This window comes from Siphateles boraxobius, unplaced genomic scaffold (assembly GCF_051911475.1).
Source record: "Siphateles boraxobius isolate OS27281-9 unplaced genomic scaffold, OSU_SipBor_1 6, whole genome shotgun sequence".
In the NCBI taxonomy this organism is placed as follows: domain Eukaryota; kingdom Metazoa; phylum Chordata; class Actinopteri; order Cypriniformes; family Leuciscidae; genus Siphateles; species Siphateles boraxobius.
This window is the reverse complement of record NW_027509186.1, coordinates 22,064,921-22,092,312: the sequence shown is the minus strand read 5'-3', so window position 1 is coordinate 22,092,312 and position 27,392 is coordinate 22,064,921. Positions and strand designations below refer to the sequence as shown.

General features: G+C 36.7%; 2 protein-coding genes across 6 annotated transcripts in view; one reads left to right on the top strand and one right to left on the bottom strand.

The window, feature by feature from the left end:
* Nucleotides 1-21,043, top strand: part of gdpd5b (glycerophosphodiester phosphodiesterase domain containing 5b) — a 56,286-nt gene extending 35,243 nt beyond the window's left edge. For 2 of the 5 annotated variants that reach the window (XR_013195942.1, XR_013195941.1), the window contains 14 exons: nucleotides 2,155-2,248; nucleotides 2,414-2,473; nucleotides 2,739-2,837; nucleotides 6,562-6,655; nucleotides 8,419-8,564; nucleotides 9,936-10,018; nucleotides 11,036-11,186; nucleotides 12,655-12,876; nucleotides 13,784-13,941; nucleotides 14,298-14,445; nucleotides 14,751-14,833; nucleotides 17,215-17,327; nucleotides 18,601-18,834; nucleotides 19,859-21,043. Coding sequence is in view for 3 of the 5 variants with exons in the window: in XM_077208202.1 (XP_077064317.1) it covers nucleotides 2,155-2,248; nucleotides 2,414-2,473; nucleotides 2,739-2,837; nucleotides 6,562-6,655; nucleotides 8,419-8,564; nucleotides 9,936-10,018; nucleotides 11,036-11,186; nucleotides 12,655-12,876; nucleotides 13,784-13,941; nucleotides 14,298-14,445; nucleotides 14,751-14,833; nucleotides 15,951-15,965; nucleotides 17,215-17,327; nucleotides 19,859-19,926 (1,534 nt within the window). In the remaining 2 variants the exon portion in view is untranslated. Of the gene's footprint in view, nucleotides 1-2,154; nucleotides 2,249-2,413; nucleotides 2,474-2,738; nucleotides 2,838-6,561; nucleotides 6,656-8,418; nucleotides 8,565-9,935; nucleotides 10,019-11,035; nucleotides 11,187-12,654; nucleotides 12,877-13,783; nucleotides 13,942-14,297; nucleotides 14,446-14,750; nucleotides 14,834-15,950; nucleotides 15,966-17,214; nucleotides 17,328-18,600; nucleotides 18,835-19,858 lie in introns of those variants that run through there. The other 3 variants (XM_077208202.1, XM_077208204.1, XM_077208203.1) reach the window with 3 other exon arrangements.
* Nucleotides 21,044-21,048: 5 nt separating this feature from the next.
* hspa13 (heat shock protein 70 family, member 13) lies at nucleotides 21,049-27,195 on the bottom strand. The gene is made up of 5 exons (XM_077208216.1): nucleotides 27,025-27,195; nucleotides 26,056-26,396; nucleotides 25,768-25,981; nucleotides 23,969-24,136; nucleotides 21,049-22,739 (listed from the first exon to the last, which is right to left on the bottom strand). Exons 1-5 carry the CDS (start codon nucleotides 27,188-27,190, stop codon nucleotides 22,171-22,173), a joined length of 1,458 nt encoding a protein of 485 aa, XP_077064331.1. The 5' UTR covers nucleotides 27,191-27,195; the 3' UTR covers nucleotides 21,049-22,170.
* Between the last annotated feature and the right edge of the window lie 197 nt (nucleotides 27,196-27,392).

The window sequence follows — 27,392 nt, the reverse complement described above, 5'->3', positions numbered from 1 at the left end:
TGTTAGATGGAATTAATTGCGATTAATCTAATTAATTGCGATTAATCTAATTAATTGCGATTAATCGATTTGACGGCACTAATAGTAATATATTATTTCATATTGAATAATATATCATATTTTATATGATATATGATATTTATTTATATATAAAATATATTACATTTCATTATATATTAATACAGTATATCTGCATTATGTTATATAATATTAACAAAAAAATACTTTTTTACTTTCAGTCATGGTTTAGCTATTAAATACATTTTTAGTCAAATCAAAATGATTTTTTCAGCAGTTTTTTCCAGCAAACAATAAAAGAGAAAGAAAAAACAATTAAATACCATATGCACAAACAAATAACTAGACAACAGAAGACACAGCTGTAAACTACAGCCACATACAGTATATTACTATTGGACAGTATGTTATAGAAAACAAGTGAGGAGGCAGGCGCATTTTGATCAAGCTGTAGGGTGTACCAATGAAGATTTGCAAACACCTATATATAAAGCATTATAGTAACTGAGGCGTGACGAAACAATACTACATAATCTTCCTTTTCCCAGTAACCACATACTCCGTAAAACAGGTTGAGGACATTAAAAACAACGTGACCGTAAAAGCCATTGTTTGCTTTTTCCTCAAGGTCGTTTTCTCGTGATCCTCATGATCTCCTTTTTAATTCTTTCATCTTCTGTTTTCTTTTCCTTTTCAATGTCACTTCTATCCTTCTTTGTGGCCTCCACCTCCTCCCACACAGTCTCGTGGGAGGTACATGAGTCCTTGATTTTACTGTAGAGGACAAAAGGGGTTGATTCACAGCGAACTCTAGTTAATGCCCAGAGGGACCGTGCAAGCATGTAGAATCAGTGATTAGGCAGGAGTGGCATCTAGCAGGCAAACCATCCATATGGCTCCGCCCACAAAGCTGCAGTTCAGCCTGTCAGTTCAGAGGGGTGATCTATGTCATGCCCACCCCTTTTCCATTCTGATTCTAGGCTCAGATAAACATACTAACATATTGCTATTGCTGCAGTATATACTATGTCAGTAAGACTTCTTTATGTTTTTGAAAGAAGTCTCTCATGTTCTCCCAGGCTACCTTTGAATAAAAATACTGTAAAAACAGTAGGCTAATATTGTGGAAATAATATTACAATTAAAAACGTCTGTTTTCTATTGTATTCTATTTTTAAATGTCACTGATTCCTGTAATGGCAAAGCTGAATATTTAGCAGCCATTACTCCAGTCTTCATTCCTTTTAGAAATTCAGAAACATCTCTTATATTATCAGTGTTGAAAACATTAATTTAACATTCTTTTAAAGGTGCTTTCACGCCATGTAAAAAGCCTTCATGTGCTTGTTGTAATTTTCTGAGAGCTATGACTTGTACCCCGTGGCCGCTGTACCACCTGACCACTGCAGATTTAAAGTGTGTTTGACTTGAAGCTGCACTGACTGATCGGTGAATGACATCAAAGTACCGCGACAGCGATTCGAAAGCGTACTGAGCGGTACTTATGACATGGCGTGAACGCAGTGTAACATTTGCCATTTTCCCCCCCAGCATTATATACATTTTTATTTTTATTTTTTTAAAGATGTTAACTTTATACGACTCTCTGAATTAAAAATAGCATAAAGATGTCTACAGCATACAGTCTGAAACATATTGTGGAATAATATGCCCTTTTTCAGGGTAGGATATACTATCATAAAGTTCATAAAGATATACTATATTCATAAAGGATATACTACAGTACACATTGAGTAAATGTGGGCAGGTATTCAATTCTGATCACAGGCGTTGTGCCTAGATGTTGAAGAAAGCTAATACTGACCCTAATACTGTGCCTCATGGTCTCATATGCTTTATCTTCCTTTGTTTCAAAGATACGCACAAGGCAGATGATGCTTTTTGTAAAACAGATGCTTCTCTGATCCACCTCTTTGGTAAAAGTATACTTATATAATCCAGAGCTCTCATGAGAGCGAGCAAGAGAAATGTGGAGCCTGCCAAAAGATTAGTAGCTTCTATTTGTTTTTCAGGGGCTTGGTTATTTGGTTAGGTCTGAACATTATGGAGGACACCCACGAATTCTGATACTGAATAATCAACTTCTAACGGTTTTCCGGTATTGTGCTCCCACAGGTTTTTATATAACCGTTCAGGGGAGTGGAGCGATGGAACCATTCCCATATTGGCCGCCACGGCAGCTGGTTTCACCTATATTGCATTTTTAATGGTGAGTTGTAACTGCTCTGTAGCGCTGATACTACACTGTGGGTTTGCATACCAAAACCTCTCCAGAACCACTAACGCTTTAAATATCTCTCTCACACATGTGTGTACATGTCACCATTCAGCATTATGTGAGCTTAAACTTGATATTTGTCCTTTTTTGGTCCAGATTTTAGCCCTGTGTCATGTAGCTGTCGGACAGCAGTTAAACCTTCACTGGCTCCACAAGGTACCTGTCTACCATTGAAATGTTTCATTTCTAATAGAAATAGAAAACCTAGTCCGTTTGTGTGAGACAAACAAAATTAACCTTGGCACAGTGTCACAGACACCTTGTTATGCCCTGAGGCTTTCTGGCCACATTGAGATAGTAGAAGTTGTATTTCCTGTTTGTTTATGAACCGAGAAGGAAGCCTAGTTTGGTTTACTGAGAATAAATGAAGTAGAATTGTGTAATATGACTTTTAACTGAATTAACTGGTTTTTCTCACTAGATTGGTGTAACAGTCGCTTTGCTCGCTACAATAATTGGCGTGATATCCGTCACTCAGATGTGGGGAGAGGAATGGGATGTAGTTTGGATTTCTCTACAGGTATGTTCTTTTAGAAATCTCAAGGTTTCAAAAGCCTGGTAAAAATGTCAGGGATGTTTCTATATACGTTTTTCTAGTTAGACTACCCTTCAAAAGTTGATTCAGCAAGGTTGCATTAAATTGATCAAACGTGACAGTGAATACATATGTAATGTTTCAAAAGATTTATCTTTTAAATAAATGCTGCTCATTTGAGCAATCTATACATAAAATCCTGAAAAAAGTATCACTGTTTTTACAAAAATATTAAACAGCTCAACTATTTTCAACATTGATAATAACAAGAAATGCATCTTTAGCAGCAAATTTGCATTTTAGAGTGATTTCTGAAGAATAATGTGACACTGAAGACTGGACTAATGATGCTGAAAATTCAGCTTTGCCATCACAGGAATAAATTACATTTTAATATACATTAACATAGAAAATATTTATTATAAATTGCAATAATATTTCACAGTTTTACCTTTTTTTCCTGTACTTTTGATTAAATAAATGCAGTGTAAGAGATTTCTTTCAAAAACATTGAAACATCTTACAGTCCCCAAACCTTTGAACCATAGTGTATGCTTCAGGCTAGAAGTTTGTCTTGAGTGTGTGATCTCTCTCTGCAATTTTTTTTTTTTTTACAGAAACTTTAAAGGCTTAGTTCACCCAAAAATGAAAACAATGTCATTATTTACTCTCCCTCATGTCGTTGCAAACTTATAAGACTTTCGTTTATCTTTGGAACACAAATGAAGATATTTTTGATGAAATCTGAGGGCTTTCTGTCCCTTCATAGACAGCAACACAACTACCACTTTGTAGCTTCAAAAAGTTACATACCATCAAACTTATCCATATGAATTGAACGGTTTAGTCAAAAATTTTCTGTATAAACATGATCGCTTTATTTATGATGAACAGATTGAATTTAAGCTTTTATTCACATAAACATTGAGCAGTGAACATAAACAGAAGCTCAGCTATACTTGCTTGACATGTGAGAACAAAACTCATTGGTTCTTGCTGAAGCTCAAACATGCTGCGTAACATACAAGAATGAACCTGTATGAGTGAGTTGTGTGAGTTGGTGAATATTTATGTGAATAAAAGTCTTAATTTGGACTAAACCATTCAATTCATATGGATTAGTTTTATGATCTCTTTATGAACTTTTTGAAGTGTTGAAGTGTTAAAGTGGTAGTTGCGTATAGGGTGACCACCATCAAACAAACCAAATATGGGACGATTATAAGTTTGTGTGGGACAATGTGGGACATGTTACCAACACTAAAACATAACCTGAAACTGTTATGTTTATCTAATTTAATAAAAACATATTTATTCTGCCTTTCAGCTGATAATTTTTTTTGTTTTTTAGTCCCTACCAGAAAACACCATTACATGTAACATAACATGTCTTTATTTTACATGACAACCAAAAACTTTCAATTTTTTTAGAAATGTTGTGAATTAAAACAACCACTGCAGGAAACAAGTTGATAAATTCTGTTAAATTTAATTTACCGAATTATCCATTTGTTTTCAGAAACACATGGAACGAATCAACGCTCCACATTTTGATTGACAGCCGTCACAACCTACTAGTGACCGTGTTTACTCCTTTGCTTTCAACCATTAGATAGGATTTTAAAAACAGCTGTTGTATTTGTACTTCTGACGAAGCGCTGTTAAATACAGGTGAAAAACTACGCCGCAAAAAGATACTTTCTTAAAAAGGCAAAAGAAAGCATGCACGTTTTCTTAAAGGTGCAAAACGCAAGTCTCTGAGTTTTTGCAGAACTACGCCCCCTCTGGCGACAAGCGAAACTGCAACCATAGTTGTGCACGCTCATGGACCACACGCACACGCACACGCACGCATGCACGAGCACGAGCTGTTCATAACTAAAGGAGCATCTGCCGCACAGATCTTTGGTGTACAGCCAAAATGTCTTCAGTGGTAATAAAGTTATAAATCTGCAAGTCATTTCAAAAATATGGAAGGAAAGACATTTGAGTAAATTACTCTTATGTGTGAGTGGAAAAACGGGGGTAGTAGAAAACTTTGTTTATGTTTTTACTGTATCCACCTATGATTGTATTGTTATGAAAACACGTTCATGAACAATATAATTGATTACTTCGCAAAAGCTCAAAATAATAATCATACCATACACAGTTGGTCAACAACGTTCACTCAAATGTCTCAAGGTAATAAACAATCAAATGTCACCATGACGTTTTCATAAAAGCCAAACAGGCTAATCCGCCGAAGACTTGCGGGGTTCAGCCTGTTATTGATCTGCTAAGTAGAATATTCCAATAAAAATACATCCTTTTTCTGTTATAATTTACTCAAAATTTCTGTCTAATTATCGGTCATTTTATCAGCATGTTATATCACACTCAAGAATCTTGAACTGTTTTGCTAATCACTAAACTACATGTAGCGCTGATTTATTTAGTAGATATTTTGACAGGGACAATACACACTGACAAACATTAATGTGAAATGTGTCAATACTTTATTTAGTAAATAGTTAGTCTGCTAAACAGTATGAGTAAAGTAAAAATATTTACCCCTTTACCATTGTATTTCCCTTCCTGCAATGTTCAGAATAAAACATGTATTTTATCACAATACCAAAATATTTTACGTTTTCCTCGTTTTGATAGAATACGAGCTCCCACATACCTCATATATACTACATACAAAATGTACCACATTCACGGGAACAATTTACTATTTTTACCGAAAAATACAATATAGCCAATGCAACGGCGTTCTTCCTTGTTGGTCAATGACATGAACACCTTAGCATGTTAGCAATGGACACAAGGCTGTATCAAACATTAGAGACTGGGCTATATCTTACCGTTTTATCAAGAAAAAAGCCAACTGAGGATCCCGTTTGAGACCAAGAGCAGACCGGAGATCTCTCCATTTGTTGAATGCCTTCCCGAGGTAGACTCTCGTCTTACTCCGACGCCTGTCTGACTCCAATTTGGACCTTTTGGTGGCACTAGACGACAATTTTCTTTTCTTTACTTTACGTGGAGTTTGCGTTGGGGTTTGGAACGGACTACAAGCCGGTCTCTTTGAATCCATCTTCTACCTTTGACGCACGAGTTGTCTTCGCTGATGCGGAGAATGGCGGCGCCGGCGAAAACACAAACCTGCGAGACATAGCCTGGTGAGCGTGAACGCGCATGACGTCACGCCCAGTCTCAAATTCGAACCCGAATCCCTCTTATTTATTTTACTGTACAGGATTATAGAGGCAATTGCAGTGATCAGAGAAGGGCTCATTCAGTCCATCAGGCAATTGTTTATGCATGTATGGGTTAGAAAACGTGTATTTTTAACATGAATTGTTGCGCAATGCACCTTTAATATGATAATTAAAAACCAACGGACTGATGAAAATGCGGGACATTTTCTCAATATGCGACGTGCGGGGCAAGGGGTGAAAATACTGTGCGGTACAACGCAAAGCGGGACGGGTGGTCACCCTAGTTCCGTAGCTGTCAATTGAGGGATGGAAATCTCTCAGATTTCATTAAAAAGATCTTTATTTGTGTTTCAAAGATAAAAATAGTTCTTACAGGTTTGGAACAACATGAGGGTGAGTAAATGATGACAAAATTTTCATTTTTGGGTGAACTTCTAGACATTTCTCTCATTCTGTCTATGTTTGTGTATTTAGGACAAATGAATGTCTCCATTTTTGTTCAGGCTACTGGTCCCTTCCTTCAAATCGGCGCTTTGGCGGCAACTACCGCTTTGGCCTGGCTGGTGGCGGGACAGGTGGCACGAGGAGAGAGAACCAGTAAGCAGAATTCACTTCCTCGCTCAAAGATCAGGCTCTCAGTTAGACATCATTATTAACCAGATGTTAATTATTAAAGAGATACACAGAGAAATCCTCCATCCCTATCGATACATTCCTGTCGTCACATAGGCACACATTACTATCTCCACTAGCTCAATGCTCTAGTGTATCATGTTACAGCATTAGGGGCGAAATTAATAAATGTTTACCCAAGCTCATCTGATTCAACTAAGCACAGATTTAACTGGCTTAGCTCATTTAGTTAATCAGAACAAATTTTCTCTTCTTCCTCAGGGACGTACAGTACACAGAGCCTACATTAGAGTTCAAAAGTTTGGGGTTGGTGAGATATATATATATATATATATATATATATATATATATATATATATATATATATATATATATATATATATATATATATATATATATATATATATTTTTTTTTTTTTTTTTTTTTTAGAAAATTTTCCCACCGGTTAATATGGGGGTGGGGGTCTTTCCACCTCGCTTTTTCCAGCTTGCATCTTATGAATTAACGGCAATTCGCGGGCGGCAATTGCTTGAATGGTGGTTTCATTATTATTCTTAATGAAAAACACAATAACAAAACAGAGACAAACTTGCTTATATTAAACATTGAACTTTAATAACAAAACGAACAAGTCGGATTTATTAACTAAATGAATAGGCACTGCATACACCATGGAGGTGTGTGTGTGTGTAAATTAGAATACGGCTGTGGGCAAGTGATGTAATTGGTGTGTGGCTGAACACCGTGTAACTCTGGTAACAACGACTATCGCAGCAAGCCTAATGCTCACCAAAACTGTATTTATTAAATCAAAAATACAATAAAACTGTAATATTGTCAAAATTGTATTATATATTTTATGATTGTAAATTTATAAAATACTGTGATTTATTCCTCAGATGCAAAACTGAATTTTCAGCACCACTTACTCATCAGTCTTCAGTGTCACATGATCCTTTAGAAATCATTCTAATATGATGATTTAGTACTCAAGGAAAAATGTACTATTATAAATCAATTTTGAAACAGATGAATATATTTTTGATAAATAGTAAGTTCAAAAGAACAGCAATTTTTTTTAAATAGAAATATTTTGTAACATTATAAATGTCTTCACTGTCACTTAATTTAATGCGTCCTTGCTAAATAAAAATTATTATGAAATAGAAGACCCCAAACTTTTGAATTGAAGTGTATTTTGTCTTCATTTTGTGAGATTTAGAAAACTATTCATGTGGATTAACTTCGCATGTGAATTAAAATAGCTGTGTAAGCTCAATTCCACACATCATGTGCTGAGAATGCAATTCATAGTTCAACACAAGAATGTTATATATTCAGCATTGCTGCAAGGGAAGATATTGCACATTTTAGCAGCCTAAACTTCTACAGTTTTCTTCTTCAGGACAGCTGCGGTCATGGCTCCTCAACTGTCAACATAAATGTACTTACAGTAGCACTAATATTAGAAAGCACATTATGTACAAGGAGACCGCACACTTTACATGTGCTGGCTAAGCATTCACAGTTAGTTGTTCTGAGCTTAAAATTTCATTTAGGCATTTCCCTTTTAGCTACTGCAAAGATGATGACACAACACATGTAATCACAAAATCAAATTGTTTAAAAACATCTAATTTAAAGCCATTTTATCCCTAAAATTCTTCTTTTTTTTGAAGCTGTACCATAGTTGTAATTTCAGATAACTACGTTGTTGGTTCTTTAGGGTTCCAGATGATAGTTCTCCTCATCTACCTGAGTGTTCTCCTCACGCTGTACTTCATTCCGCTGTCAATCACCTCACCCTGCATTATTGAGCGTGGGAGTCTCAAAGCAGCACCCGCCATCATCGGCCATCAAGGAGCTCCAATGGTAAGCTGCCAAATTGTCAGCATTGTGCTGTGCACTTCCTGTCTTCCCTAGATGCTCCATCAAGCTCAGGCTACATCACGGATTGCTGGAGGCAGTTTGGTCCTTGCTCTCTCTCTCTCTCTTTAGGCCTCTATCTCTTGCCTGTATCTTTTCCATCCCTCACTTTCCCTCTCTTTTTCTTACTCTCTCTTCGTTTATCTTTCTCATATTTCTTTTCCCTGGCTTGTCATAGCTAAATATAACTCTGGTAAGAGCCAGTGAGAATCTCTGTGTAGGCTTTGTTCAAGGTTTGGTGGTTATGAAAGGTTTTCAATACACTCGTGTGTATCAGTGGTGTATTGTGGTCTGTTATGTCAAATGCGCTTTTTATATGCATGGATGTTATTTTTGTTATTTTATACTGTATATTAAAATAAAAACAGTTATTTTAAATTGTAATATAGATTATTTGACAATATTACTATTTTTAATGTATTTTCTTCAAATTAATACAGCATTGGTGAGCGTAAGATTCTTCTTTCATAAACATAAAAAAAATCCTAATTATTACAAACTTTTGACTGGTTGTGTGTGTATGTGTAATTTTCCGCTGTAGATGTTTGGGGTTTGTGTGAAAAAAAAAGAGATGTTTAATTGCTCTGGATTGAAATCATCTGTGAAAAACACAAATCTACCTTATTTCCCCTCGGAAAAATTGGTCCGCTTCTGAATATGGCTACAGAAAAATAAATGAAAGATATAATTAATAATAACATCTCAGCGTTCTTATGTGTCTTTCTAGCAGCAGTGTTATGTACGATTTCTGCTACCTTATTAGTGAACAATTTTGTTTGGAGGAACTTCAAGTAATTGTCTTCTGCCACTCCTAGCTACAGCTGTAAACACCCAAACCTGGGTTGAAAACACACTGAGGGTGCTGGTTTGAGATCATAGGTGTGGAACTGACCACCGTGGCTTTAAAAGCCAGAATTCTGAGATGAGGGTCATAACCATAAGTCCTCATTCACTTGTGCTTCAAAGGAAGCATCTCACCCTCATTCTGCATTTGTCACATGTAGACCCGCTGTGTTCAGATGATCTCAAGTTCCTGCTTGCATGCCTTTGCATAAGCATGAACCACAGAGGAGCCATAGATTGTGCATCTGTCTGGCCCTCAAGCACTCAGTGAACCTCTGAGATGAGTTATTGATTTATATCCAAACAACAAGATGTTTTGCTATTGCCTAGCTCCAGGCTGAGAAGAGTCTCACATTTTGGTTTAACAATGCTCTTTCCTTTGCTGCTTCCATAGGGTTCAAGTATGCAGTACTTTAATCTTTGTTTTTAATTATTTAAAAGTTTTTTTCTTCCCCCCCCCACCCTCTTGTTCAGCTCGCTCCAGAGAACACTCTACTATCCTTCAACCGAGCTCTGCAGAGAAATGTTAGTGGATTGGAGGTGGATGTGACCATCAGGTATTCATGCATTCATTCTGTCTAGTTCTCCTCTTGGTAAAGTTCAATCAATAGATTATACAGAGCAGTGTGTGTCACAGTGCGTGTTTCAAAGTGTGAATCCTAGTGTGGCAGAGCGAGACTGCTATAATGAGAGGTTGGCATGAGTCATGACGTCTCTTTAACCCAGGGAGTGCATAGTAATTGAACACTGGGACAGACAGGAAGACTTTATAAAGAAGCCCCTTTAAGCTATAATCTACTCTGCCTGCACATCTTTAGATAATGGAGCAGAAATTGTCCATCTGTTGTGTTGTAATTTATCTTGGATAAAGAGAGTCCTCACTCAAGCTTTTTTGATTGAGATATCTCAAATACAAGTGAAGCTCTATGAACAGAATCTCTGGCATAATGTTGATTACTACAAAAATAATTTTGACCTCATTTTTAAAAACACTGCAAACAATCATGCTATTTGCTTGTTCTTTTTCCATTTTTAACTGAAGAAATTAAAAGTAAATAATTTCTGTTATCCTTTCGAATCTAAAAATGTAAAAAATGTTGTTGTTGTTTCTGGCAACATATTGATTTGGTTGTGAACATCTGGTTTAATTTCATTGAGAGGTGGTCGCACTGGTATAAAACCATATTCAAATAAAATGGGTTGATGTGGCTTAGAGGTTAAATGATCTTGTCTGATTACCCAAAGGTTCAATCACAAGCTACCACCATTGTGCTTTTTCAAGTCATTAAACCTCAGTTTATTGGTTCCCCTTTGTAAAGAGGCATCTGCCGAATAAATAAATAAATAATACTTCTTCAATTGTACAACAATCCCACTATTGCAATAAATCCATACATATGTTCTTCTGCCAGTCACAGCATACAGTAAGTCCACTCACCTCTTTTATTCACTCTCTTATCATTGAATATTACCCAGCAGGGCTGGCAGGTTCAGGCCTAATGGAAGCACTTTCTCAGTTGCATCTAAGTGCTGTCTAATCACACACTGTTGAGTAACTCTGGCTTTGGCTGTAGTCTAGATGGTGTGCCGTTCCTCATGAGAGACCGGACATTGAGGAGAACCACAAATGTGAAGAGAGCGTTCCCAGAGAGACAGTATGAGGATGCTTCACTCTTCAACTGGACTGATCTGAGCTCACTGAACGCTGGACAGTGGTTTCTGAAGGTATGAGCTATTTTGGCTCTAAACAATGTCTACAATTGACCTATGGCCCCCTCCACTCACTCGGACAAACAGTCAACATTCGGTGACAGGCACTATGGCAGCTGTCACAGTAGGAGACATTTCACAGGAGGCGATTGATGATTTTTGGAGACAGAAAGATTAGATATATATTTTGGTAGAAAGTTGTCTAAAATGTTGTGCTTCAATATGTAATTAATGGTTGATGATCCAATTAAATATGTACAGGTCTAAGTTGCATATGTTTCCAGGACAAGCCTTATACCATCTTTACCAAGAGTACCTCTCCGTTAGTTTGGTGCTACAGTATTTACATGAATCATTCAGCACAACATTGCTAACATTTGTTATCTCTGTTATTTACAGATACGTTAATGAAGCTAAGTGACATGATGTACAATGGAGCTAGAAGCTAACGTTAATGTTTTCTAATGTTAGGCTAACGTTACGTTAGAGGTGTTAAAGATAACCCTCAAATACGTTGTTGACTTATCTTAGAACAGATGTGGACATCCTTGTTTAATTAATCCACGTTTAGTTGGTGTTGTGGTCTACTGCATAACTTAATCCAGACACTTATCTCGGTTGAGATGTGGCTTGGGAAAGGGTAAAAAAAATACACACCGTCGTCCAGCCTCTCGGGATACCTAGTGTCGGAGTTGCATGTACCCCATGCACACCGTTTGATCATTTTTAACTTAAAATGACAAGAAAAAACATATGAAAACGAATGAAAACTGACTAACTGCAATGTATTTCAATGGATGAGGAAGCAGAGAATGTCCGATGGTATTGGGTTACTTATGCGCACTGTGATTGGCTCATCGCGTTTGGGGACATGGCTTAGCCATGGGTCAATACAGCTGAAATAGAGATGTAATAGTGTTAGTAATTTGCATTTATTTATGGCAACACTGAAGCGTGTTATTAAATTTGAATGGGGATTATAAAAAAACAGGGTTTTTATGTAGATGTACTTTAATACTCACACTAAGCCTCTCTCTTGACCATTAATGGAAATTATATTGCAAAACAGGTCATTTGTAGAAAACATTTAGTACATGTTAGCACATTAGTATATGTTCGCCCAAATTTATACATCGACCGCTGTTAGTTTTGTGCAATCAGCCCAACCTAATGAACAATAACTATACTGCATTTCATGCAAAGTGATTAGCCAGTTATAACAGATAACATTTGCATACAGAAATCTTAAAGGTACAGTAACAAATATGGTCTGTTTATCTCTAAGGGTTATGTAAATCTAAATTTTGACTTTTACTCCAATTATAAGTGGACTTCAATGTAATTAAGCACAGTGTCATAGCTTCATAATTTAGACTAAATGTCCTTGTTTTCTTTTGACTTTTAAGGTTTAATTTTTTTACATTAGGAATGTATAAGTATGTATATCTGAAATAGCTTGACTAACTGATTTCACTGAATGCAGGATGATCCTTTCTGGACTGTACAGTACATGTCAGCATCTGAGCGCTGGTCTGTGGGGAACCAGACCGTGTGCAGCCTGGAGCAGATGCTGAAACTAGCGGCTAAATCCAAGATCTCGGCTGTATTCACTCTGCGTAGACCACCGCCCAATCACCCCCACCACCATGATTGGGTCAACCTCACCCTGGACACTGTTCTGAGGTCAGGAATACCTCAACGGCAGGTTAGTCTTGAGGGAGAGTGATACTCACCTTTGATATGCTACTGGAAATCACATTTGTCCTTAACCTGGGGTTGAAATGGATACCTTTAGGATACGTTTGTTCCTGTTTTATATGGTTATATAGTTGCGCCCCCTAGCTGTGAGTAAAACTAATTACATTATGGTTGTAACCTTATAAAGCCTACTGTATCATATTTGATCAGCAAATTTCTAAGGCCTAAATTATCAACATGATCAAAACTTTGCTGAAACACCAGTTGTACATAATCTGCTATCATCTGATTGATAGTTTACTTTATACTTTTTTCAACAAGTAAAAAGCCTTTTAGCATAATTGTAAAAATGTTCACCTTCAGGTTGAATCTTTACTGATTTTTATAAAGTAAATGTAATAATAACGTTTATATTGTTAGTAATATTTTAAGATGAACACTGATGATTCAAGATGATTATCCTTACACAATTCTTTGAAAAATCTTTAAATACGAGTATCAAAATTGATACATCTTGATTTTGAGGAGCATGTGTACATCTCTTAGTCTTCATAGTATTGCAATGCATTTTATGTGTTGCCCCATACTATAACATATACAGAGCTTTGATCATAAAACAAAGCATTTAAATATCATTTTATAAAGATATATTATTGGGAAATATAGAGTGACAACTGATATAAAATATTTTTTGCTCAATTTGGGCCTCTGATTTTTCCCCCCTCCTTGAATATAAGTTCCATATTGTCCTTTATCATAATAGATATCATATTAAATCTTATTCATGATACTTTTTTCATTTGTAGTTAGATTTTTCTGACTATCACTTTATATGTCAGGCTTCACATGGTTGATACAGTATAGTTTGTATTCCCCTTCTCATATTCAACTGTTTTTTATGAATGTGTGTGTAGGTGATGTGGACGGTGGACAGTAACAGGGAGATGGTGAGGCAGGTTGCTCCGGGTTTACAACAGACCTCAGTACAGAAGCTGCCCCTCGACACACTCCATCATAAAGACATCAGCAGGGTCCTGCTGCGCTACAACCAGGCCTCTGTGCAGGACGTCCGGTAGGCCTCTGCCCTACTTACAAACACCTGGTCTCACTTACAACATCCACATTACACTATAAGGGACAGTTTGGGAACAAAAGCTGCAGTGTTTGCTGCACTAGTGTAATGTAACGGAAATGCAGTTGTTCAGCCAAACTCAAGCTATATTATAGCCAATGTTGCTATTCCAGGGCACAATTTAGCTTGTAAGCTTGTTGCTCGCATCTAAATTCAACATAAAAAGCCATAGCAACAACAAACAAGCACATTGAAAATAAGAGATGGACAAAAATGTGTTGCAGTTGGTGTTTTAGGCTTTTAGTCCCCAGTCAAGTGTGTACAAGCTCGTACCATATCTCTGTTTATTTGAATAGGCTGTATAATGAGAACAACATCAGTCTGACTCTGTATTCGGTGAACGCCCCGTGGCTGTATTCTCTGCTGTGGTGCAGTGGGGTGTCGTCCGTCTCCTCTGAAGCCCCGCAGGTGCTGAGGAAGCTGCACTATCCGCTCTGGCTCATGGTACAAAGCCTCATCTGCTTGTAGATTCTTCATTATGCAATGGATTAGAAATATAATTGGTCAACATCTGCTGCTCTGGCCTTTATTCAAAATAAAAGCATACTGCTTTATTCATTTTTTTCTCATTTTTTTTTTACTAGAATTTAAAACAAATATGCTAAATATGTTAATTGAGTTACTGACATATGTTGTATATAATGTATATTGATAAAATTGCAATATAATATTCAGGATCATGTTTTATATGAATTGTTATTGCACCATCTAGTGGTGTGTGTGCCTTATCAGCATTTGTGTCTTTCCAGACTCCAGATGAGTACTGCTTGATATGGATCTCCACTGATCTCATTTCCTTTGCTGTAGTTCTGGGAATATTTATATTCCAGAAGTAAGTGTCCACTTGTCTGACATGGTATGATGTAGATTATAGGAATGATGTTCTATTCAAAATAATTATTTTAGTATTTTTGATATACTGTTAGGTATTTATTAATATATTGAATTGGTTTTTATTTTTTATATTTTCAGTTTTCATTTTAATTTTGTTTTAATAATCATGTTTTATGCTTTTGTCATTTTTATTAGTCTTTTTTTAGTCAAGTTTGTTTGTGTGTGTGTGTGTGTGTGTGTGTGTGTGTGTGTGTGTGTGTGTGTGTGTGTGTGTGTGTGTGTGTGTGTGTGTGTGTGTGTGTGTGTGTGTGTGTTTGGTTGTGTGTGTGTGTATTTAGTACTTCAACTTAAAATTATTTCAGTTAGTTGTCAAGGCAGCATTTCTCATTTTCTTTTTAGGTTTTCATTTTTAAAAAAAGTTTTATATTTAGTTTTAGTTAACACTAACAACAATATCTTAGTTCTTCTTTCCAAATTTCCAACACATACATTAACATATTTTAATTAAATATTAAATATTCATCTCAATTTAAATCCTTTCAATATCATCTACATTACAAGCAATACAATATTAGCAAATACAAATATTAATGTTTATAGAAAGTTAGAGTATTCTGTATATAAATATTTAGTTTTTACTACTAAAGAGATATTTTCAAATTTGTTCTCTTTTTTACTGTTTACAGTACAGTTTTAGTCTAAAAGAAAATATGACTTTGAATGTTGTAGTAAAGAAAGTTAAAGGTTGTGGTTAAAATTGTGTGTTGCATCTTCGTTCGACCATGGTTAGATAGAAGGAAAGAATAATAAATAAGAAGAACATTTATTTGCATTGGATGTTTAGCATACTCGCCAGTTATTTTTCATTATGATGTTTAATGTTCCAGATCAGCATCACTGGGTAATGTGTGAAATGAGAACTCCATGTTTTGTGGGGCTCTGGATCCTCTACGTTTGCTGCGCTTGCCATAGTGACATTTGCATCTGCTTTTCTGAACTGACCTCTTGATTCTCTCCCTTTCTTTTACCCCTTTCTTCCACCTCTCCTCCTCTTCTTCTTGCTCTCTGCCTGATGTGCATGCTCCTCTTCTCTGCTGCATTCTGGCATCTCTCAGCTATCACATAATCAGGTAATTGGGTCAGCACTATGTGCCCATGCTGCAAGTGTATATCTCCCTTTCTTGCCCTTCTTTCTCTGTATAACCCTGTTTCAATCTTTCTGCCTGGATCTTTTGTTTGTCCTGGATTTTGTCAATGCTATTACTAACTCTTCTCACTAAACCTCAGCCCACCTGATTACACTTTAATATCACTGTTTATCACTTAACATATAATTCATATTTAATTCAGGTTTCTACAGGAAATACACTTTAGGATTTTGCTTTGATACTCAGTCTCTATACTGGATGAGTACGGAATGTGCTTTTGTTTCTGCAAGAGTCATTTTCTACTGTTGCAGAGAAGTATTACTTGAGAGCTTTCTTGCCAGTCATATGGTTTAAATCTGATTGTCTTGATTTGAGCCAACAACACTCCAAAATGTCATTTGTGACAGATGGTGCTGGATATTATCAGGGGGGAAAAAACATATTTTGTATAACAGATGGTCACTATAGATTAACATGCTTTTTTTTGGTTCATACATCAATCTAAGTCTTAAGTGTTTAGTAAATTATTCATACACTTGCATTCAAATACTTGGGGGTCAATATTTTAAAAATAAATGTTTTTGAAAGAAGTCTCTAATGCTCACCAGGGCTGTATTAATTTGATCAAACAAACAGTAAAAATTGTAATATTGTTCAATGTTATTTAAATTTAAAATAACGGTTTTCTATTTTAATATAATTATGTAATTTCTTCCTGTGATGCAAAGCTGAATTTTCAGCATCATTACTCCAGTCTTCAGTGTCACATGATCCTTTAGAAATCATTCTAATAGGATTATTTTCTGCACAAGGAACATTTCTTATTATTATTATCAGTAAATTATAACTAAATATTTTTGTGGAAACCATGAAACATTTTTTTCAGGACTCTTTGAAATATATAATCTATATAACATTAACAATGGCTTTACTGTCAATTTTGATCGATTTAATGCTTCATTGCTGAATAAAAGTCAAAAATTTTACTGACCCCAACCTTTTGAACGGTTATGTAAATACGTTGTACCATATCTTAGTGTCTACCAATTACGTTAATAAATCACCGTGAGATTCATGAGTTGATTCATGAATTTGATTGTCAACACTGGGATTATAAATCAAAAATTAGTGTTTTATTAGCAGAGTCAGCTGTAACAACGCATTCTCTGTTTGGCTATGGTCACTAAAGGGCGGTTTGTGTATGTGTGTGTTTGTGTGCACGTGATCACAGGTGGAGAATGAGTGGGATGCGTAGCTACAACCCAGAGCAGATCATGCTGAGCGCAGCTGTCAGGAGATCCAGCAGAGATGTCAACATCATGAAGGAGAAGCTCATCTTCTCTGGTAAGAGCCACCAGAACACCTCCTGTTGGCATCTCTCATACTCTGTGTGTGTGTGTGTGTGTGTGTGTGTGTGTGTGTGTGTGTGTGTGTGTGTGTGTGTGTGTGTGTGTGTGTGTGTGTGTGTGTGTGTGTGTGTGTGTGTGTGTGTGTGTGAGAAAGAGCTTATTGGGCAATCAAAATGTGTAATAATGACTGTTAAACTACATATTTCACCATTGTACATTTACATTTATTTAATGTCTCATTTATTACTCCACAATGCGTCACTTTTCATACCACCAAGCTCATTAGCACCATCTTGTGACTCAATTGAAGGGATTCACTATCAATTATAATATATAAACATTTGATAATTGGCGATAAATGAGGCCCAAGTTACAGCAAGAAAACTATAACGTCGCCAGGAACGGTTGGAACGAACCAGGAGAAAGTCCAAAGAGCTGAATGATAAAGAACTTAAACCTGAAGAAGTTACATTGTAGTTAAAATTGTTTGTTAACTGGTCCATAGATAAAGTAAATTGAATTGCAGATTAAAAATATATAAATAAACAGTCTCGGGGTAAGTTACTTTTAAAAGTAATGTGTTTGAGTATTGCGCCCTTTCACACCAAAAGTGACATGAATAAACCTCAGTCTGAAGGAAATGCAAGTTCAGGTCTGTACAGTAGAGGGCGCATCTCAAACAAACCTTTCAGCTGCTGCCATTCTGAATAACACTCCTACTTTAGCAAGAAAAACAAAGGTTTCAGAAAATTCATGTTAACGTGAGTATCAAATACATCAGGCTTTTGAGGAACGTTCATTTGTACATCTCTGTCATCATAGTATTTCATTGCATTACATGTTTTGGCCCTCATAAAAAAAAAAACTACAGAACAAAACTACAATGACAACTGATATTTCTATACATTTTATGCAAGTAGTCTACTATCCACCTTATTTTTAACGTAAGAGTGGCCATTTGTCATTTGAATGTGTGAGGCTTCCAGTGTTCGCTAAAATCCGCGTTGCTAAATAAGGTGGATACTGTTATAAAGGTTTCATTGATTTACACTACAAGCTGCCAGAATTTCATCTTACATTTAGACCATAAAAACATCAGCAACTGCTAGAAATTGCAAATTTTTGCTCTGTTTGGGTAAAATTCAAATGTCAGCCTTTACAGGGTTAAGGTCCGGTTAACTGTACACGTTGCATGCATTGTATTTCTGGATTAGCTTTGTGTGTGCATGTGTCCCAACAATGTTCGCATGCCTCTGTGTGTTTTTAAGGTCAGCCACAGTAGCTGTCCACCTCCTGGGTTTGAGTCTTCCACTACTGTATGTCTCCGCATCCTATTCCATCTCATTCCCGAATCCCTCCCCTCTCCCTCCCGTTTCTTACTGCCTGCCACCGTCCTGTCTCTTCCTGCATCCATTCATCCATCCATCAATCCATACTCCGCTGACATCCCACAGACTGAATGATCTGTAGCATCACTGGCCAGGGTAACTGGCCTGCGGATGGTGAGTACGAGGGGGAGGATCATTCAGATGTGTGGAATTCAAAAAGAACATCTACAATCTGTTTTTGTGTTTTTTTTTACCAGCAGCTCTGTTCCAAGTTTGCAAACTACATAGGCAACTATTCCTTCTAATAAAGCATTATTATTATGTTGAACCTCACATGAACCATTAGAAGTCCTTCTAATATGATGATTTGGTGATTTAAGGAACATTTCTTTTTAATACCAATGTTGAAAACGGTTGTGCTGCTTAAAGGTGTAGTAAGCAATTTCTGCAACAACTAAACAAACAATTTTGTGAATATTTGTTTATGTGTCGATTTTAAATATCAACAGTGTTTCTTAGAAATCGCTGTGATATTTGACATTTTTGTGGAAACTGTGATGGATCTTTTTCAGGATTCTTTGATAAATAGAAAGTTCCAAAGAACATCAATTATTTAAAATAGAAATCTCTTGTAACATTATAAATGTCTTTAATTTGATCAATTTCTATTGATTTACTGAGTAAACGTACTGAATGAAAATTGTTTCCCTCAATTTTGTCTGAATAGGAGAGACTTGGCTATTGGAAATTGAATCCAGTCTGATGTTAGCATCCAGCTAAGCTAATGAACAAATCAGCACAAAAACACAATATTGAGTAAAATGTACATTTTTAGTTATATGAAACTGTTTTTGATTGATATTGTTGAATAAAAGTAATAACATCTAACCTTGACTAAAAGTGAATAAATGTTATTTTGAGTGAAAAACTTCTTGCTTGTTGTAATGCGTGTAATACCGACTGACTGAATTTGGCCAAGGTTTAAATTGGCAAAAAACATTTTCTTGTAAGGTTGAAAAAGAGGCACACCTGATGCCTCAGAAAATGCAGACTACGTAGGCAGCTCACTGAGGTTTGGAACAGAGCCGGTGTGTCTCAAGTGTGTTTAAAGATCCTCGGTTCGCGATTTTGCATCGTCTTGCAAACGTCATGGATGTTAAACTTTATTTTTATTGCCTTCTTTCATCTTTTTCCACAGAGGTGAGCAACGGAGTCAGCAGCGATGAACCATACATGGAAAATGGATTTAACTACTACACCAATTAAGGCGTTGCTCATTGACTCATGGAGCGAAAAAAAAAATGCATCACATCCTGAACCAACTTGTGGTGTATCCTCTGAACTGACTACTGACTTAACTCTTAGTCTACTGGTGATGATGGACTCTTGTACACTTTTTTCCCCCTTTTTTCCTTACGCTAAGTTGTTTGTTCTAAATTCTGGACAATAAAGAGAAGTATGAAGTGTGGTTTTCCTGACTATTACCAAAACTGTGGCCTCTTCCCCCACGTAACGCTTGAGGATGCTGGAATGCCTGTTACTTGCTTCGTATTGCAAGCATGCCTGTGGTAATATAGTGGATTTTATCTATCGGTTTTTGGGGATTTTATTTTTTTCTAATCTTCCATAGCCAGCCAATGTGGAGTACAACGTATATAATGCCAGCTTTTTTTTTATTTCTAGACCTTGATTTGATGTGATATTCAAAGTCTAATGATGCCTTCTGTTCAAACGGTTGTAAATTTTGTAGAACTAACAGGTGTTTACAGAGTGCCTGCCTTTAGCCCTCCAGTGATATTTACCGTGTTTGATATTCCACCTATTTAGCATGTTTCAGTTGTCATTTTGAGAGGAAATCACCCAGCCTTATCTTGGTCAGTATGATGCCAGAATACATGGAACATTTAAGCACATGTTCTGCATACATACCTGTGGTTTGGTTTAAGGAAAAAAAATAGAAATCCCCTAATTAGTTTGTAATGGGGGATTACAGAAACCTAAAGTTTGGTTTAGTGTCGGCTGTTGTTGAACACTGTTTATAAGGAAAACTGGCTTGGAGTTTCAATGCCGTGCAATATTACTTGGACACTGTCCTATAATAAAAAGTGTTTGAATGTTGTTCAGTGACTTTACTTTTTTAAACTATTAAATTATAATTTTAGCGTCAACTCTCGTTTAAGTAGCTTTTCATGTATTGAATACTTTGTACAGGGCTTCCTGTTGCTGAGGTGCCCTGACCCCAGATTTAATATTGTAAATGTGAGATGTGACATTGTTTACAGTGGTTGTGCTGTCACAGAGGACGGGGCTGAACGATTGTGCTGGTTGATGTTTTTATGATGTGTTCCAGAGGTCAGTCAATAAAAAAAACTCTGCAGATTTACAGTGTTTGTATTTCTTTGCACAGTAGCAAAAGTTAAAGGATTTTAATGACACATGAAATGGTACTGGACTTTTACAAAAATAGAATTATAATAATTCAATATTTTGAAGAGAGTTACAGGAAATGTTTGGATATGCATTCACACTGACAAATGTATCATAACTTTTCCCTTTTCGACTTGTTTATCATGTTCTGGACTCTGACATATGTAAAGTGCAATAAACTTAAGTTCACACTTTGCATAATTGATTTTCACCTCCAATATTGAGCATGTAGTATTATGTAAACAGGACAGGCAAACTCAAAAAAAACGTTTAGCATTTTTTTTGTCCTACATAATTCAGTTTTTTATATAGAATGTGAAACTTGAGCATGAAATATATATTTTAATCTAAATCTTTGAAATCACTTAAATTGTAAAGTTTCAGTTTGAATATTTCTTGAACTTTATACCACATTGGTCATGCTGGTACATTTTAGATGATTTGTATTTGACAGTTGGCAGTTACCGTTTACTACAACACCAATATTTAACTATATTAGAGAAACAAAACAAACTTTCATAAAAAGACAAGTCTTTTAAAATAAAATCAAGACTATGCTTAGTCTATCAAACATTTAAATGTGGAAATAAAAAAAGGCACAAGCAACAGCTAGCTGATAAGATAGCTAGCCTCTGCAAAATAAATAAATAAATAGCTGAGACTGGAATGATTATTCAGTTAAATACAAACAGCTGCTTCCCCTGAATACAACATCATTAAACCTGCCAAAACCAGTTGTAAAAGACTTATTGCACAGTTAGTAACAGTTAGGCACACAGATGCCAACAAACTCACTGATATTGTCCCAAAAACATTCTCTCAATGCTATTTATATAATGAAGATCTAAATAAATACTCTGCATCTGTTCAGAAGATAAACATACAAATTGTGATTTGGGCAAACAACTCCAGACATAAAGAACAAATGCTCTAGTAACCACTGCGTTTGGCCCGATTCATTGCAAAGCTAATGCATTTGAGGAAGCAAAGACATTAAACATGTCATTTAACCAGTTTTTGGCTTGTTGGCACAGATCAGTCATGTGACAAATGCCCAAGCAGCAGTTCAAGTCTCTCGACCAATCAGCTGAAGTTGGTTTTGCGAAGGTGCCTGTTGGGAATTTCAATTGCGCTGACCTGGAGAGGCCAAGAGCCGCCCATGATGCCTGCCTGAATGGCCACCCCGGTCACCACAGCCAGGTCAGGGTCCACGGAGGTGTTCGGGTCCTTCCCAAAGTACTGACTGATCAGCTGTCTAATGCGGGGGATCCTCGTAGATCCTCCGACCAGGACAATCTCATCCACCTCCTCTTTCTCTAGATGGCCCTCTATCAGGACAGTCTCAATGGGAGCCAGAATCTTCTGGAAGAGATCTGCATTGAGCTCCTCGAAGAGTTCCCGCGTCAGCTTCTCCTCAAACAGGACTTTTTCCTCTCGTGCTCCGTTCTCTCCTGTTGTCTGCAGGTGAAGAGGAACTCGGAGATGAACTTGAGAGTCCTGGGTGAGGTTGAGTTTGGCGGCCTCGACAGCCTGTCGGAGAAGGTGGATGTCTTCTTTAAGAGTAGGGGGCACGCCGTACTGCTGCCGCACTCGCTCCATGGAGAACTGCAACAAACGCTGGGTGAAGTCCTGACCTCCAAGCTTGTTATTACCTATGGAAATAAAAACATGTGTTAATCACGTGCAGAAACAGGATGAGGCTTGTGCACCTGATGTTGCATCATTTCCATGTGTGTTAAATGTCAGTGAGGTTTCAGTGAGAGTATTACACAAAACCTTGCAGCCTAAATACCCATTGAGGTCAAACCACTGAGCCTGGGGGAAAAATGTGTCATTTAAAAAAAGTTCATAACCAGGGAACCAACCTCCATATTCTAGACAATTAATTTCAATGATTTTCCAGTAATTTGTGATGACCAGAAAAGTATTGAAATAAATAACTTTATAGAGATAACACTCACAAAACATAACCAGGCAAAAAAAAAAATGTAGAACTGAGCAGAACTAGAAAAAAACTTGCATTGACTAGAAATTTCCATGACATTTTAATTTAATTCTGACATTAAGTACCATACAATTAAATACAAAGTAAAAAGCAATATTCAATTCATGTACACCCACATGAGATTTTGTATAGAACGAACAGTTTTCTATAGAAAGTGTTTTTAAGTGGTATGTGTCGCCCCCCTCAATAAATAGATTTCGCCATGAAGAAATGACGTGGCAGGTGGAGTTTCACTAAACGTCAGAGACAATCCTCTCACTCATTGGCTGCCGTCTCTGTAGATACGCTAGTCACGATGAGTAAAAAAAAGTTAAAACCATTTTTAAGAAATTTTAAATTATTATGCATTTCATATATAATTGGTCTGAGCAAAAACAGCAGACGGGCTGAATGAAAATGCAAATTCACTGTTTGGCAGTAGGTGGAGCTTATGGAAAAGCAGTGCGCTTATAAACCACTGCATCAGGTATTATACAGAGGTAGGATGAGAAGAAAATGCCATGGAAAGTTTTCTGAGACAGTTCTTTTCAGACATACATTCATATAAACAGTAAACACACACCCAACCACAACAAAAAAATCCTCACGTGTATAATTCATAATTAAATGAATAAGTGTGGTATAAGTGCAAAAAAATATTAAAGTTAAAATAAAATAATTAAGCTTCCCCCTAGGTCCAGTCACAATAGGCCAGGTTTGGTTGCACCAGTTGCGCCGTAAGGACGGCCCTGGCCTGTTGACAACCATAAACATCTACATACACAGTTAAGCAAGTAACATGAAGTAATCCTGCCCATTAATAGCCACAAATATATATCTACCACCGTAAAATCTCTGTGCTGACACGTTTATAATGTAAATCACAATCAGGCTCACCTGCCATTGCTCTGGTGAGGAACATGCCACCCTGCTTATTGAGAAGTGACACATCTAGTGTTCCTCCTCCAAGATCCACCACTAGCACATTAAACACTTCTGCCTTATGCAGTCCATAAGCCATTGCTGCCGCCGTGGGCTCGTTGATCACCCGCAGAATCTCCAGCCCTGGATAAAAGAAGAGATGCACAGTGATAGATCATTTTATTTAACTACTGATCATTGAACAGGTTATAGATTTTAACCAGAACATTATCAACAGGCTATTTTCAATCATTTCAATAGAAAGACCTAACTAAGCTGTAAGTGTCACACAAGGTGTGGTGACATTGGTGAAATATCAGCAAAATTTTGTGTGCAAAAAAAGATCCATTGACAAACAGGGACATTTAAGCAGGATGTGTATTGTGATTGTTAAAACATTTGGTAACTAAACAGAATTTTGTTAAGTTTAGTGACAATATGTTACAATGTTTACATGGTACAATGACTGGCAGGCTACTCTTTTTATTATTGCTTGATCTTGTGATTTGATTCCGATCTTGATTCAATATCGATTAATTTGGATAAATATTAGGTTCAGTAGATACATGTTAATATTTATCAAGACAAAAAATATCTCACCTAATGCTGTTAACATACAGAGAGCCCTGTCATCTGGTATTATTATTAAAGGTTAAAAATAACAACTCAAATTATAATTATTATAATAAATAGAATTTGTTTTTTACTAGGGTACAGTAACAACATTAAATATAAATTGGTTTTTAATAGGCTATAGTAACAACGTTACAATATTTTAATTCATTTGAATGAACTTTTTTTAAATTTTATTCATGACAATGAACTTGTTAAATCCAATCAATGCGCTGTCTTATGCATGAGATTGCAATACAGCAGAGAATTCAAATTAGGGGTGGGCTGGGCGATATTGCAAAAATATCATAAATATCATTTTTTTTAGGAAAATCACAATTCTTTTTCAAGTTAGATTTACTATTTAGCATGTAACTGAGCATTACAGCCAAACAGTCCCTTTGTTTAAAACAAAAACTTACTAGGTAACAATATAAAATAAACAAGGGTGGCAGACATTTAGGCTAAAGTGGCAGAGATACAAATCTTTGTCATTATTTTCTTCGTTATTAAAAGAAACACAGACACCGGCACAGACACGGACACATTCCGGCATGGCACGACTCGAAAGATAATGGTTACGGTGTCCGGACACATTCCGGCACGGACACCGTGAATTTTGAATTCCTTCAAAAGCAGATCATGGAGACATTTTAATCATCCACGTCACAATCAAAAATTGTGATATTGCTCAGCGCCAATTCAAATGTCATGAAAGACTGGTTCAGCGCTGTTCCTTCACCTCTGCCTGTTCAGCTGTGTTGTTGTCCTTCAGGCACATGTGTCATACGTGTATGTTTCCTCAGTAACCCAAAAGTGTTGTTTGCATTTTCCCTGCGATGTGTTTAGAGCTGGAGTTTGACTGCAAATACATGGGAGATATAATGACTATAACAATATGTGGAGCACGCATGAGAACGCCGCAATTTATTTAACAACAAGAGAACGCTCATATTTTAATATTCATTATTCTGTATAATGAGTGTGTTTGTAGGTCTGTGTTTTATTGATTGTTTTCTCCCTTCTTCACACCATTTACACTCTCACTTTTCCACAGCTATACACGCCCATTTCTTGAGACTTTTTCAGCTCTGAGGAGTGAACGACAAGGCTAAAACATGGGAGGGTTTCATGACACTTTAAGAAGCTAGTAGTAAACTGACCAGCTAGGTTAGCAGCTCTGATGGTGTAGTTTCGTTGCCTCTCATCAAACTCTGCCGGTACTGATATGATGGCTTTATTAATAGGAACTCCCAGTTGCTTCTCCGCCATCTTTCTCATTTTGAGGAGGAGACGGGATCCGATGAATTCAGGAGTAACTGTGAAAGTGCTGTTTGTAGAGACTAAGAATTCTGCACTCCCATTGTTGAATATCACCTATAAAATATTAAAAAGAAAATGTCAGAGATACTGCAAGAGAAATGAACGAATGTAACGTATGAAATGCGTACCTTAAACGGGTATCGTGCACTCTCTCTCTCTAAAGTCTCATGGTCAAAAATCTTCCCTATAAATCTCTTGGCATCGTAGATTGTGTTTTGAGGATTTGTGTCAGACAATTCCTGGGCCTCATGTCCAGAAAACACGCCGGCAGGGGTGAACGACACCACACTCGGGATGCTTTTGCGACCTTTGTCATCTTCAATAACCTCAATATCGCCTGTGCCAGGGTGAAACACTCCCACTGAGCAGAACGTGGTCCCAAGATCTAACCCAATGACCCTGGGCTTCGGAGGAGGCAGGTATTGCTGTCCCAGATATCCTGCTAGGAATAAAGCCAGGATGACAGAACCTGTAGGGACATACAAATATATATGACTGGTGAAAAGAAAAGAATGGTGAAATCAGGCAATGACCTACCTTACAAAAACGTATTGTGGGACAGTATCAGATGGCAATAGCATGATAATTTTGTTATACCGTAGAACCTATTGGTTACCATATGTATATGCCGTTCATAAGCATTTCAAATATAATGTCCAAAACCATGGTATATAGAAAAATAAAACATGGCAAAGAACACGATGCCATTTGGAAGGGTGCCTATCTAAACAGTATTCATGAAGGCCAAAATGCCGTCTCGCTTTAAGTTAGGTTTTGAGACACAGCCGCTGTAACAACTGTAACAGTTAATATAAAGAACGAAAGTCAGCTGTATCTATAAATTGCGTATAACGTTAAAAGCCGCTTATGTTTGAGTCTGACTGTTTTGTCTCACGATACACAAGATAACTAACTTTAACTTTCTGATTTGGTTGAAATCAATCTAGTTATCCACGTAACGTTACAGTCAGTTATTTGGGACTTTCATGCCAGATGCGTCAGTTCGGTTTCTAGCTAACGGCTAACGTACACAAATGTTTCTTCGGTTAAATTTGACATGTATCTTGCCGGGTACATTAGTTCAAATTAACACTCACCTATTATGGACATTTCTCCCGCCATGTCTCCAAAACAATATGTTATGGATAACTGTACAAGATGTTCATTCAGTTTCTGCGCCGGCAGTACGAACACATACATACACGTCAACCTAATACGATCTGTTAGGCTTCTGGGAGTTGTAGTTCTATTCATCAGCCTCATAGTTACACTGTGAGTGGAATTATCTTTGCTGTAAACTACATTTCCCAAAATGCACTTTAAAACGCAAACGGACTTTTGCACAATTTCCTGTTCGAACCAAGGGAATGTGAAGGAAGTCAGTGCGTTTAATTATAAAGAGAAAGAAATAAGAAAATAAGTGCGTTTTTAAGTATGTATGGTACAAACAAACAAATAATTGTTA